Genomic DNA, 15,618 nt, shown 5'->3' with positions numbered 1-15,618 from the left:
CCTGTTGACAAATGGGTTGTTGCCTGTTGACAAACGGGATGTTGTCTAATGACAGACAAGGATGTTGGACTGTTGACAGACCAGGGTGTTGACAAATGGGTTGTGTTGACAAATGGGTTGTTGCCTGTTGACAAAAGGGATGTTACCTGTTGACAGTTATTCTACTGTGTAACATTACTGGCTTGTACTACTCAAGCAGTAAAACAACAGTCATTTTAAGAATATGTCCATACAATACAAAACACTTGTATTCTTCAAGATTATATTTTTGAAAATAAGAGTTAAGAAAGACAATCCTCAAAATGTGTAGCTCTGTAATATTTAGTGTCAACTTGTATGCATTACATTTGAAAAGTGAAGTGAAATTTAATATAACAAATCTAAACTGTAAGCATATTGACAAGCAACCAGAAAATTGATGGTGAAAATATGTAACAGGAGAGGAAAAATGCAACGACTAGACCGAGACTCGAACCTGGAACCTCCAAACTTTAAACCATTTGAGCTACCTAGCCACGGGAGTTCAGTCCAGCCCAGTTCTACTGCTTGATGTTCTTCTCTAAAGGTCGTGTGAGTTACAGTGTAGCACATACACAACTTGAGCACTTTATGTTTATTGCATAGAACCATAAAAATCTTGAATCTCTGTCTGCCATCAGAGTTGTGGAGGCATTGTAAACCATCATTCATTCAGGGAATATTTACAAAACAACTTATTCACCTGAAGATACATTTGTATTCAGATATTCACAGGAAATGAAGCGGAACTCGTCAAATGATTTAACTCACTTATTCAAACAATGACACCAAAATCTCTCTTATTCAAAACTGCCCTCCAAAACCTCTTGACACAATTTGACTTTTTAAAGGGGCATTCCTTCGTTTGAATAAACTTTAGGTCGTCAAAATTAAACTTACTGGAAAATATGTATTTTTTTCCAAATAGTTAATGTTATAATCTTAACATTAGTAAGGCAGTTTTACTCTCAAGATTAACCAAAATTCTTTGAGTATTAAGTCCTGAAAATTTTAAATTTGACCCAAAGTATCACTAAACATACATTATTTTATATGATATGCCTTTTTCCTGTACATTTCTGTGTTAATTTCAGTACTTTTAGGCACAAATACTGTATAATCATGGATTTGACGTAGATTTCATCAATAGAAATTGTGCATGTTTCTGATGCGAGAACGAAGGAATGCCCCTTTAAGGAATTCATAGCTAAATCAAAGCTACTGATGTTTTAGATGTTCATAAACTTGACAGTACATAAAATGTGCTTCCAAAAATATCCTGCCTCCTCCTATATATACATATATAATTACCGGTATTAAGTTGGATTAAATTCAGGTAATAGTTCCAGATCACCAAAGCATGAAAACATGTTTTTCTATCTAAATTTCACTCCTTACAAAGGCTCAACTTTATAATAGTGAAGCTTTCAATGCAACACTTCTTGAAAAACTTCAACAATATCAATTTCATTCTTTATGGGTCCCATATGTTACAAAAACTTCATAGACTGAACAGTGCTATAGTCATGACCTTGATTTTCGTGATTCATAACTGCATTTTAAATCTTGCTTAACGTGTAACTCCAACATAACCCGCACAACAAAGTCAAATTAACCTGTTATAATGATGGACCCCATAACAACGCTACTGACTCCAATGCTGACGAATGTTAGTTATTATGAAGCTTTCAAATATTTTGTCTGAGAAGTATCGATAGGACTTTTGGAGGGCAGTTAATTACCAAGGAATGAAATGGTACACAATTACATAAGTAAATTGTATAGGTACATGTACAAAATTATCATTTGCTAAAATGTATGTTTAATTCTTTAAGAGATGAATGCATACATTGCTTTACAACAAACAAAAATGTCTGTACTACATTATTCAAACTTTATGTAATGTATGAAGAAACAAAACTAAGCATCACTCATCTACTAGCAAGATGAAACATTTATGGATGTTGAGAATAACGGGATCATTCAAATATTGCTGTCATGCTTCAGCAATAAAATATGTCTAAAATTAACGAGCCACTTGGTGTTTTACTCACTCATAAGGTTAAATATATAGTCTATGAGGAACCAAAATGTAGTCTCTGGCATAAATTATTTTATTGACAATTCCGATCTTCCATTTATTAACAAGAGGCCCAATGGTCCTGTATTGCTCACATGGCATTAACCCTAGAAGTTGGTTTCCAGCATGTCACTGACCAAATATCATTACCCTAAGGCTCTGTCATTTTATAAAGTTATCAAAACAAATTTACATATTTCATTTTGTGTGCCCTTGTAAATGGATAAAGGCCATTTATTTGAATATTACAGGTCAAATATCAACATCCTAAGCCTCAGAAAAGGGAGGCTTAAAGATTTTAACATGACTTTAATGATATTTGACTTCTGAACTTCTGAACTTGAAAGTAGGTCAAGGTAAGTCATTTGAACAAACTTGGAAGCTCTACATACAAGCATGCTGTAGAAGCCCAATATCATGACCCTGGGCCTCTGGGTTATAAAGAAGAAATTGCTTAACTACCTAACTTTTTTTGTTTCTTACGACCCCGAATGTAAGACACACACAATGTGAATTAAGAAATCAGGAAAATCCGAGATAGATCTTGGCACCCACCACTAAACGATCTTATTTGATCTGTTTCATAAGATCTTTTCTCTAATTTTCTCATTTGGTTTCTCTGATCAGTCTCAAAATCAAATGCTATGCTGAGATAAATAATTATTTCAGTACTTCTCAAAAAACAGTGATGATAAACTTCAACAGCTGATGATGGCCACCTGTTGCCTATTTTGTTTCCCTTATCAGTCTCAAAATAGAATGAGCACAAGGGGGACCTACATATTATGAAGTATATTTGGTAGATAAATAACATAAGATAGCACATCCTTTTTGTTCATCAATGACAATACATGTATATCTCTGATCAAGCATAAATCACTAAGATTTTACAATGCATTTGGTCTAGCATCACAACCTATTCCAAATCGAAAGCTGACCCTGTACTGTCCCAATTTCAATTTTTCCCAATCTGCTATTGTTTATAATCTTTGTAAAACTTATTACAACCTTTTTAAGGTGATCTTTGTGTGTGTAATTAAAGTATAACCAAAGGAGTTCTCTGTAGGAATGAGTCAGCTGATGAATAAAATATTTAAAACACGAAATTTTTGCGGAGTTTATTAAATTATCATATTGAACCCATTATTTGAACTGCCAAAAACACTGATACTGTATCATTTTCCCATATTTCAGTAAAATGTCGACCTACTATACTACTGGGTCCCATTCTTAAAATTCCTGGATTTCCCTAACCCATAATAACTGAACATGAAACAATTCTGACGTGTTACTTGACATTATTGTATAGTCCAGACCGACCTTTCAAAACCAATTACAATAGCTTGTCATTAGATTCACTAATTCCAGTATATCTAACAATTAAGTTTCAAATAATCAAAAAAATAAATATATTAATTTCCTTAAACAGTCCTCTTTATACTTTCACAGTACTTCAATTTTTTATCAACAAAGAATTAAAAATCGACTAAGAAACCATTTCTGAATCTGACAATTCACAACTTCATATAACCGACATACAGAAGAGGAAGGGAGATAACTCTGTTTCCGTTTGCTTTAGATTTTTTTTTCTGATGAGTTGAGCCTGGTTTTTTTGTAAGGATATGTTAGATGTTTGTAATGTTTAAAAATATAAGCTGATCGAAAGTCCTATTTACATGTATGATATTAAGTAACAAGAGACCCATGGGGCCTGTATCGCTCACCTGGTTAAGTAAAAATGTACGCCAACAGCTGCTGATGTGATGAACAAACTGACAAAAATTTTAATATATTATAATAAAACTTTTAAAATAAGTTGACATGGATTGACTATAATCTCAAATACTTGTACTGAGGAACTTCTCTAAACCGATCATGAACGATACATAAATATTTGGTCGGTTTAGAAAGGATTTGGTTTGAAGAAGTGATCCATTTTGACTGATCAGGATCCGGGGATGATATTGATCGGGACGACATTTTGTATCTTTAAAGCAGTGTTAATATAATGGAAGTTAATGAATTCATAGAATGCAGAATTTATGAAAAGAAAACTATCTAAAAAAGTTTTGTACAAAGACAATGTATATAATTTCATTTATTATTTCACAATGTAATCATCGGCACTAACCTACATCTGGCTTGACGCTGCACAACTGAGCTTATGGGACATCACCAGGGATATTTATTTCATTGTAAAATGAAACAAGTTTACAAATATAAATAAGAATTATAATAATAAATTTGAACATTGACCAGTTCATACTGACCTTATTAAGGACAACGAAACAGCATTTCAAAATATAGCCTGATCTACTATTAGCTTTCGTATCGTGTATGAATTTGTCTGCAAATAGTCCCCTAACAAAGCTTACAACAACAATCGCCACATGTGACTTCACAGTTGGTTGGCCAGGCACCTATCGTACTCGTTCAGGTAAGGCCAATTTACTGAAGTACTTTCAGGCAGATTTTAACCATTCTGGACACAAAATTGGACTCCTATTCAAAATTCAGACGGATCAGTATTGGGAATACTTCTATTACTATTGAAAAGAAAGAAAGAAAAAATCCGCTTTTTCGTTTTCGTTTGTTATCAAGAGGTGACCTGTTTTAGGAAGTTGCACTGTTCGTGTCTATCTCAAAGAAGCTCAAAACCTTCGAGAGACACCAGAAATGGCACACACATATGTTGTACTGTTAGTGTCGATCTCAAAGAAGCTCAAAACATTTGAGAGACACCTGAAATGGCACACACATATGTGTTTACCAAATCATGTATCTAAATGCCGTGGACAACAGCCAATGCCCCTAGTGTCTAACTATCTATATATATTATACTATTAATCATTATCACTAGTATCCTCACAAAAACATTGTTCATCACAAACTCTCCAAAGATCCAGCCTCTTCCATTCACTGTCACGTTAATGGTGATTTGTATCCTCGATAACAAGAGCACCAGATGCATAACTAACAGACGAATCTCGCATGGTTTTACATTTGCTTGACTGCTCATACTTGACAAACTTGAAAGACATTTTAAATCCATTTCCATTCCTTTGAATAGTATTCATAGCCTGAAATGAATGCAGAAATAAGTGACAGCATGATTGCATGATATCATTAACTTACAAATGTATATATATCTCAATGAAACATTCCATGGCTCATTCTGAAAATATTTATAGAAATACATACACCATCATGTGTTTGCTTTATTAGAGGAACAAAGTTTGTGGTACTCATTTGGAATTGAGCCATTTTGTTCAATTTTTGAATAAAAGTTGTTTTAATATTAAGGAAGGAAATGTTCAGCTCTTGCAAGTAACCTCAGATTTCAGATTTTTGGAATTTGGAATATAAATAATCTTCTCAGACACTTGTTTATTTCTAGACATGGAAACACCAGGTGTTCATTTCTAGACTTGGAAACACCAGGTGTTCATTTCTAGACTTGGAAACACCAGGTGTTCATTTCTAGACTTGGAAACACCAGGTGTTCATTTCTAGACTTGGAAACAATAATCGTTCAATTCTAGACTTGTAAACACCAGGTTTTCATTTCTAGACTTAAAACACAAGGTGTTCATTTCTAGCCTTGGAAACACCGGGTGTTCATTTCTAGACTTGGAAACACCAGGTTTTCATTTCTAGAATTGGAAACCAGGCGCTCATTTCTAGACTTTGAAAACACCAGGTGTTCACTTCTAGACTTGGAAACACCAGGCGTTCATTTCTAGACTTGAAACACAAGGTGTTCATTTCTAGCCTTGGAAACACCGGGTGTTCATTTCTAGACTTGGAAACACCAGGTTTTCATTTCTAGAATTGGAAACCAGGCGCTCATTTCTAGACTTTGAAAACACCAGGTGTTCACTTCTAGACTTGGAAACACCAGGCGTTCATTTCTAGACTTGGAAACACCAGGTGTTCATTTCTAGCCTTGGAAACACCAGTCGTTCCTTCCTAGCCTTTGAAACACCAGGTGTTCATTTCTAGACTTGAAAACACCAGGTGTTCATTTCTAGACTTGGAAACACCAGGTGTTCATTTCTAGACTTGGAAACACCAGGTGTTCATTTCTAGACTTGGAAACACCAGGTGTTCATTTCTAGACTTGGAAACACCAGGCATTCATTTCTAGACCCCCACTATCAGTAGAAATACTTACATTAAGAAGCACACCTATAGGGAAACGTCCACATATAGTGTTCTGATATTTCTTGAGATATTCTGTAAACTTAGCAGCATCCATCTTTTCTATTACTTCCATACCCTAGAATCACAAAGAAAGCAAAGACTCAGTTATGTGAACATGTATGTCATTTGGAGGGAGATGTACATCTAATGTCATGCTATCATCAGGTCAAAGGTCGCCTGCTAGACAGTGGTAAGTTTATACAGGTATAGTTGTGTATATTGCTGTATAACTCGAAAACAAACATGACTCATTTAAATTTCCTGCTGGGGTAATTAATGATTAAATATTACTTATTCATACACTTCGACTTTAAAACACATTTTCTCAAGACTGGCTATATTTAGGATTTCAGGGTATTACTGCACGCGTGGACATATGATAATAAATTACTTAACATTAAGGAAGTAGAAAAATTTTGTTTGAGTAGGGAACTGTTGTTTATGACACTTAGACTATTAAGTATTGAAAGGTTTACCATGCTATCTAAGGCCTTGATTGACTCCCAAATCTCTCCATGCTGCTGGTCGTACGAAACAAAATGGAACCTTTGACCTATAAATGTACATCATACACAATATTCAATCATGATACATGTGTTAGTTGTATAATATACAATGGACAAAACTCATTCAAAATTAATAATCAAATCTTTGATAGAACATTTGATTTTATCAAAAGAGTCCCAATAGGCCTGTATCGCTTACCTGTTGTTCATGATCACTGCTAAAATGATTCAAAGCCTTTCAGCGAATCAAAAGAAGATTTAGCAAAGGTTGACCCCTGTAATATTGAGTATGGGTCAAGGTCGTTTCTTTTCACAAACTACCCTACCAGTCCCTGCTAAAAGTTTAACAGTGATCTTGACCAAAAAACCCTGAAACTCCAACTTGCCCGATATATTATGGTCTTTAATCATTGTGTGAAGTTTTATAAAAATCCCTCAAGGAATGAAGCCACTAGAATGCTGATTTACATACGTACAAGACGGACAGAGAGTAAACCTTAAGTTTAAGTTTAACACTACTACCCCCCCCCCCCCCCCCCCCCCCCCCCCCCCCACACACACACACACATCCCACCCCCTTTAACTGCTGCCAAATCATAGACAGTTGCCAGTTGGCCATTATCTTTTACAATCAAATGGACACAACTAGTCACCAAGAAGAACCTACAAATAAGTTTAACCAATATCCTTCCAGTATTCTAAAAACAATAGCAAAAACTAAGATTGCTAATGGACAGACCACAGACCAGGGACATAGGGCAATTTGAAAACAGGGACATCAAATTAACACAATTTTCATGTAATTGTTGTCAATGCTAAATTGAATTTGATGAAATATAAATTTTTAACTACAATGTATGATAATTATCTTTTACTATTGATCGTAAAAGTCTATATATCATAACTGTTTACCCCAGTGACAAAAGTCTGATGATATCACAAAGAAGTTGGCTGGGTCTGCGAGATATCTACTGAACAGGGCGCCATACTCCTGTTCTTTTTCTGTAGACAGTGATCCAACGAGAACTGGAATGATAGTGAACTGTCCTCTTCGACTGAAATTTACATAATTTTAATACATGTATATACAAATATATACAATATATACAATATATACAATATTTTTGAAACAACAAAAGGCAACAAAATGACTTAATAATGGCATTAGCCTGAAGCCAATTGCTAGCAAATGTGATGCTGGGTAATGAATAATTAATTTTTAACTCAAGACTTAAACAGATAACAATTCTGTCGATCTGTGAATCACCAAGCTACAAAATATATAGATTCAATTTAAACTTGAAATACATGTAAGATATGCACATTCTATTGGATAGAACACAGGCATCTGTTTCTGTTTTGAATTAATTAATAGAAAAAAAATATATTAGCCCCTACTCCCTAAAACTCCACAAGGTGCAACCCTTGAAAAATCAGAATTGGGGAATGAGCTTCGATTCACTTTGAATTTAAGTTCAATCCGACTAAAATATCAAATGCGCATAAACTTCTTATATAGTAATTTTGGCTATATAAGATAAATACTGATGACTTTTGTACCTACCGATCCATTACTTTGGCTATATAAGGTAAATATTGTGGACTTGTGTACCTACCGTTCAATAACTTTGGCTATATAAGGTAAATACTGATGACTGGTGTACCTACCGCTCCATAACTTTGGCTATATAAGGTAAATACTGATGACTTGTGTACCTACCGTTCAATAACTTTGGCTATATAAGGTAAATACTGATGACTTGTGTACCTACCGCTCCATAACTTTGGCTATATAAGGTAAATACTAAAGACTTGTGTACCTACCGTTCCATTACTTTGGCTATATAAGGTAATACTGATGACTGGTGTACCTACCGCTCCATAACTTTGGCTATATAAGGTAATACTGATGACTGGTGTACCTACCGCTCCATAACTTTGGCTATATAAGGTAATACTGATGACTTGTGTACCTACCGTTCCATTACTTTGGCTATATAAGGTAAATGCATTTCTATACTATGTTCATCCTCATCTGTAGAGAGCTTCATAGTTTCAAATTTTCCAGTTGCGTAGAGTTCTTGATTGACTGTAATATAAGACACATATCTACATAATGGCATGATATATTGAAATATTTTGGTGTGTAATGAAAAGATGTTATAATGTTATTTGATTTATTAGTAACAAAAACATTTAAACATTTAAAATGGTATGTTCACCTAGGATTCTTCCTGATAATTCTGTATCAGCAATGAAAGTTTACTATAATTTATTTCACTGTTTTGATCTATGTTTACACCTTAAGTATCACAATTGTTCAAGATATTAATTAACTATTGACCATGTTATAAAATTACCAATGTTTGTTATTTTACGGTACTTGAAATGTCCTGTGTGTTTTTCACCTAAATATTTCAGCATTTTGTTATTTATTCTTAAAACCATTTTCAATCATTTTGAAAACCAGATTTTATTTTTTTTAAACACCAAAATACTAAATACTAGTTTCCTCAACAAGCACATTCATTTTAGTTGAAAATTTCTTTTTTGAACAGACCTCATCATTGTGTGATGTCATAAGCCATAAAAATATCATCATTTTTGTCTCTGAAGACACAAAATGAGCAAACACAATCAACATGTGCCAATTTGGAACTTTTATGCTGTTGTAATATAACGCCACTCAATCTAATTCTAAATTCCTGTTTCTAGGCTATGACATAGTACAATGTACATGTAATTTTAAAATTGGTAACATAATGGACAACATCACCTTAATTAGTCACCAGTTTTCCATGATTATAGTATTACCATGCAGGTAAGTTGATAGTTACATTAATGAAATAATTAAATACTGAGATATAATTTCATATATGTTGGTTCAATAAAATTAAGAATTTGCTGAAAATCTTTTTTGCAATATTTTTATATCTGAATATATCTGAATATATATCTGAATTTTTGATAATGACTCATATATTTTTTTTTTGTATATTTGACACATCTGGCTGACTTATAAACATATACAGTGTACATGTACTTACTCAAAATGATTGATATTAAGTCTAATCAAATTAAAAATTTTGATTTAAATGAAATGAATTCTTCCAGCACACGAGATGCTCATGTAATCTACTGCTGCATTAAATTAGCATGTTCCTGCAAATATGGCCAAACTCTGACAACTATATATACATACTCTGCTGATCCACTGTGAGGTCATATAGAGGTGTGGAATATATTTCTGTAGAAGTCAGCGCACAGCCAGACAGACGGACATGATGGGACGGCCCGAGGATAAACACACGACGCCTGAGAGTGAAATGTCAAAAAGAAGGACAAATATGTAGTTTACAAGAATATAGAATGGTAGCAAGTTATCCACTCAAGTTGTCATAGAGCCTTACTCTAAAATAAACATTTCTGTATTTCAGTCCTATGTATTCCCATTTACTTATGTGTAATAAGTAATTCCTCAGATATATATATTAAGTGTACTTGGCAAATTCCAAATATATTTCAACATTGGAAAACATACTGGTTATCTTATTTGACATATTATAAACAAATGATAGTTTCCAAGTGTGATATTTCTTGTTAAATAAATTAACGATTTAAAAAACAATAGTTACCATGGTGTCTCTATGTATGATAAAATTTTATTTTCACCTTCAAATCTTAAATACAACTTATTTGTAAAATGTAATAATTGCTTTTAAACGGGTTTGTTCTATAAAATATGCCTATATATGTAATTATAGGTTTGCATGACTGGAGATGTAGAGGTGAAGAGAGATATACTAACACTCTGCTGGGATCGACCTGTCTGTAGGCATGGGCACCACATCCTCCGCAGTAGTAGTAACCAGCATGACTGTAAGTACCAACGATTATTTAAAATATTTTATTTGAGAAAACATGTATGATAATATAGCTTTCTGACATGATCGTTAATTGCTTCCAGATGAAATCAATTACTAGAATTAACAAGAGCTGTTGGAGAACAGCATGGCTCGTCTCGCAAATGTTTGTCAATAAATAATCAAAATATATTAATTGGAATGGTTTCGCAAATTGCATTAATAATATTTATATTGTTTACTGTACTTGATCAGATTATGTTTTGTGAATTGATGCAATTTTCAAAACCATACCAATTTATATATATATGAATTATTTATTGACAAACATTCGGGAGACAAGCTATGCTGTTGTAGATTAAATGAATATATTAAATACAAATGTAATTGCTTTTGGACATATTTCTTCAATTTTTTGACAAAATATTATCCTAATGAGAGTTGTCTCCCTTGAAAAATGTGGACCGGTATAAATTGTCTATTGTGAGCATTTTCACATTGTTTTATGTTCAGTTTCACCCCCAAGAAGGGATAGTGTAACTCCATAGGGACTCTTTTACCAAATATCAGCACCCTAGTACAATCATAAAGTGATGTGTTAATAGCTTTCAACATTTGCACAAAATCTTTTAAAAATGTGTTTTTTCCCCAAAAAAATATTTCAGTTTAACTATGGCAAGGGATAGTTTAACCCCCACAGGGAACCTAATACCATGTATTACTATGCCTTTCAACACTCACAACATAAACTTAACACAAATTCCAAAGATTTAAAAACAAAAACAAAAAAACACAGATTTTAAAGTTTTACTCCAGGAAGGGATTGTCTTACTCCATAGGGACTCTATTGCCAAATATCAGCACCCTAGTACAATTATAAAGTGATGTATTAAAACCTCTTAACACTTGCACCAAAAACTTAACGCAGAAATATTCTAAGTCAAAAAATTTGAAAATTCTGATTTTTTCCCCAAAAAATCTTTTAGTTTAACTCCGGCAGGGGATAGTTTAACCCTAGAGGGACTCTATTACCAATTATCAGCACCCTAGTACAATTATAAAGTGATGTATTAATACCTTTCAACACTTGCACCAAAAACTTAACGCAGAAACTTAACGCAGAAATATTCTAAGTCCAAAAATTTGAAAATTCTGGTTTTTTCCCCAAAAAATCTTTTAGTTTAACTCCAGCAGGGGATAGTTTAACCCTAGAGGGACTCTATTACCAATTATCAGCACCCTAGTACAATTATAAAGTGATGTATTAATACCTTTCAACACTTGCACCAAAAACTTAACGCAGAAACTTAACGCAGAAATATTCTAAGTCCAAAAATTTGAAAATTCTGGTTTTTTCCCAAAAAAATCTTTTAGTTTAACTCCGGCAGGGGATAGTTTAACCCTAGAGGGACTCTATTACCAATTATCAGCACCCTAGTACAATTATAAAGTGATGTATTAATACCTTTCAACACTTGCACCAAAAACTTAACCCAGAAATATTCTAAGTCCAAAAATTTGAAAATTCTGGTTTTTTCCCAAAAAAATCTTTTAGTTTAACTTCTGCAGGGGATAGTTTAACCCTAGAGGGACTCTATTACCAATTATCAGCACCCTAGTACAATTATAAAGTGATGTATTAATACCTTTCAACACTTGCACCAAAAACTTAACGCAAAAATTTTCTAAGTCCAAAATGTTTCAAAAATCTTTTAGTCTAACTCCGGCAGGGGATAGTTTGACCCCCACGGGGACCATATTACCATAAATTACTATGCCTTTCAACACTTGCACCCAAAATTTAACATTTGAAAAAGCAACGCCGACGCCGGAGTGACGACATAAGCTCTCACTCTTCTTCGAAGAGACGAGCTAATAACAAGAGATCCAAGAGGGATTTTGATCAGTTTGGCAGACACTAATGAATTATCTTAATTTTCCAACTTTCCCTACTTTCTTCTTAATCAATTGATGACATGGGGAACCTGCATAGAAGTCCAAGAAATATCTAAGAAGGTTTTTCTGAAGTATATCAATAAAAATGTTCAACTGTCAAAATCCAAGATGGCTGTTTATCAGCCATTTTGTTTTCAAAAATAATTAAATTTTAACTCTGGCTCTAAATATGCTATATGTAGCATTGGAAAGGTTAGAGTATTTCCTTTAAAACCAGCCATAGATGGAAAAGGATCAGACTTTGTTCATGGCCAGAATAGAACATTAAAGAAAAACATCTTGAATTTTGAAAGAAAATGTTCCTGCCCTTGTCAACAATAAGTGATCATTGACAAGTGATCTAGGGGGTTGGGACCATGGGCAGGGGCTCATTTTTCATTCTGGATTATAGGAATGCGCCAAGCCCCTGTGGTTTCAGGTGAAATATGTAATGAAAAAATACAGTTTTTCACTCTTGTAATACAAATTTACACATTTATGATCAAATTTTTGCATGGGATTAAATTGGCTATTACCAGGTAATCTGACAATGTGAGGTTGGTTAAGTCTACTTACGGTGCTATGATGGCACGAGCAGGTGCCTGACACACAGAAGCCTTAGACAACCATGAGGTGAGCTGAGAATCTAATTCTTTTCCTGCAAATGAAATTATGTTTCAGTGATTATATTTTTTATAATTGGTCCTATATATCATGGTAAATTTCTGACAAACAGTTGAAGTTTGATTTTTAAAAAAATGTTTCAAATAGAATTATACATGTACAGTTATCAAACACATACATGTATATGTGTATACAAATTCAAGCTGCTAGAAAAATGAGCAAATAATACTAAATGATAAATTGAAATATGAGTCTCATTTTGGCCTTAAGAGTCTTGGATTGAGATTTATGCAGGGGGAAATATAGTGTAATACCACATATATTTTTTGCTGTATTCGAAAGTGATGCATTTTAGAATCTTAGCATGTGCATCAAATCAACTGACTTATACTACTTCCAAGTGAAACAACACTTAAAAGGTGAACATATCTGGAACATTGTTGATACCATAATTTCACTTAAAATCCTCATGTTTGATGGCAGCATTGTAGGATAAATAGAATACATTGTTAGTTAATTGTAGTTAATAGTGTATATAATTATATAAGTGCCTTAAAATATAAGCTATATTTTTGGCTCAGGACAGAAATTAAAACAAAAGTGGCTCGCCAGTCGCCACTTTAGTCTTTTTTTACCCTCTCTAAAAAACAGCTTATATTTTAAGACACTATTACCATGCATGTATTGTATATAAGTGTGTTCCTATTTATAGATTTACACCATCATTGCCATGCCTGCACTGCAGCGGACTTTTACTACCTAGAGCCTACAATCGTTAATCATATGTATGTATATGTATATGCATGTATACTGAACGTGTATGTGCAGAGCGAATCTCCGCAAAAAGTATCAAGGATGCATTGCAGAGACTCCAGAGTTTATTTTACGAGACAAGTTGCGGACATCAGATTGATCAGCTGTTCATAACAATAGGCCGTCACCATTAAGTGGGCAGAAAGCGTAAATTCCAATATCCAGTTCGATATATCTTATCTTTACATCACTAAGTCGTCAAAATCTTACCATCACTGGAATACCAACTTCCAGCATGTGTTGCCTGGCGAACCTTGGCCATATTGGAACCTATTTTGGTGTTATTTTGGCAGAAGCTCGGGATGGAAGTCTATTTACCAACACAAAAGCCAATCCGGAAGTAGTGATCATTCGGGTCTTGCGCAAACTTTTTTAATCGACTTGGGATCTATATCCCGAAAATGTTTGAAAGGGCGCGCTGTTCAAATGAGAGTGCGACAAGCAGAGTTGTCTTAGGGACGTTTCCTGTTTAGGATAAGTTGACGGATGGACGGTAGACGGATGACTTTAAACATATTTTATTTACACATATTTGCAAATAGGATTTGGCCCAAGTTATTACAACTTATGAAGCCATTTCCTTACAATAGTTACATAGACAACAGATGATATTACAGACTGATCAACTGCAGTACGAAAGAGATATAGGCCTACATAACATTAGGCACTCACACAAAATAATATAACAAAGTCAATAAAATTTTCAAACATGTTAAATATTGTTAAAATCTTGTTAAAATCTTCCGCTGGATTTTATAAAGATTTTGTACTTTGTTAAATACAACACAATTTAAATCCAAAGACATATTTTCATTTCCAAAAAATGATAATCTTAAAGATATATTTATATCTAGAAATCACTTAAATGATTTAAAAGCACAACTCGAGCATTTGTGTAAGATTGACATTCAAAGAAGAAGTGATAGGCATTCTCACAATAATAGCCACAATTTACACAATTTGAGTTTTGGACCAGATTTGAACGGTAAAGATCATGATTAAGGGAACTGCAGACGGATACTGCGTCATACGGATACTGCGTCATACCATAAGCGCACCAGCCCTTCGGGCCAAGTGAACTAAAATTAAAACTTAAAATAGTTAAGTATGAGCCCTACGGACGAAGTAGAATCGTCGAGATGCCACGAAAGCGATAAAAACGTGTTGTTGAGTTTTTATTTTTCTTTATATTCAAGACTAAAGACAATTCTATATATGTCTCGCATACTGTATAGTAAGTCCATGTAAAGACTGAAAGAGATAAGTTAGGCCTACGAGATAAACATATATATTGGTGTTCTAATTACCCTCGCATTAATTAATTAGTGGGCCGGACTGTTGTTCATTATCTAATTGAATTGAACCTATCTCTAATTGAAGTGAACCTATCTTCAATTACGAACAATAGTGAATAGGGAAAAAGGACGAATTAAAGATGGGTTCAATTGAATTAAAGATAGGTGCAATTGATTTAAAGATAGGTCCATTGAAGATAGGTTTAATTTAATTAAGCCAGAGACCTATATACTAATTTGAAGATAGGTTTAATTCAGTTAGAGATAGGTTCAATTAAATT

The 15,618-nt window shown here is 33.7% G+C and overlaps 1 protein-coding gene across 1 annotated transcript; it reads right to left on the bottom strand.

The window, feature by feature from the left end:
* Positions 1 to 307: 307 nt before the first annotated feature.
* LOC117322931 (protein MEMO1-like) lies at positions 308 to 14,384 on the bottom strand. Its single transcript, XM_033877898.1, has 9 exons — positions 14,253 to 14,384; positions 13,182 to 13,263; positions 10,616 to 10,684; positions 10,010 to 10,122; positions 8,785 to 8,896; positions 7,720 to 7,862; positions 6,778 to 6,854; positions 6,273 to 6,377; positions 308 to 5,178 (listed from the first exon to the last, which is right to left on the bottom strand). The coding sequence occupies exons 1-9, from the start codon at positions 14,302 to 14,304 to the stop codon at positions 5,026 to 5,028; spliced, it is 906 nt and encodes a 301-aa protein (XP_033733789.1). The 5' UTR covers positions 14,305 to 14,384; the 3' UTR covers positions 308 to 5,025.
* Positions 14,385 to 15,618: the final 1,234 nt, after the last annotated feature.

The sequence above is a fragment of the Pecten maximus genome, chromosome 3, assembly GCF_902652985.1.
Source record: "Pecten maximus chromosome 3, xPecMax1.1, whole genome shotgun sequence".
NCBI classification, from domain to species: domain Eukaryota; kingdom Metazoa; phylum Mollusca; class Bivalvia; order Pectinida; family Pectinidae; genus Pecten; species Pecten maximus.
The sequence above is the reverse complement of the archived record's forward strand: the minus strand, read 5'-3'. Positions and strand labels throughout refer to the sequence as shown.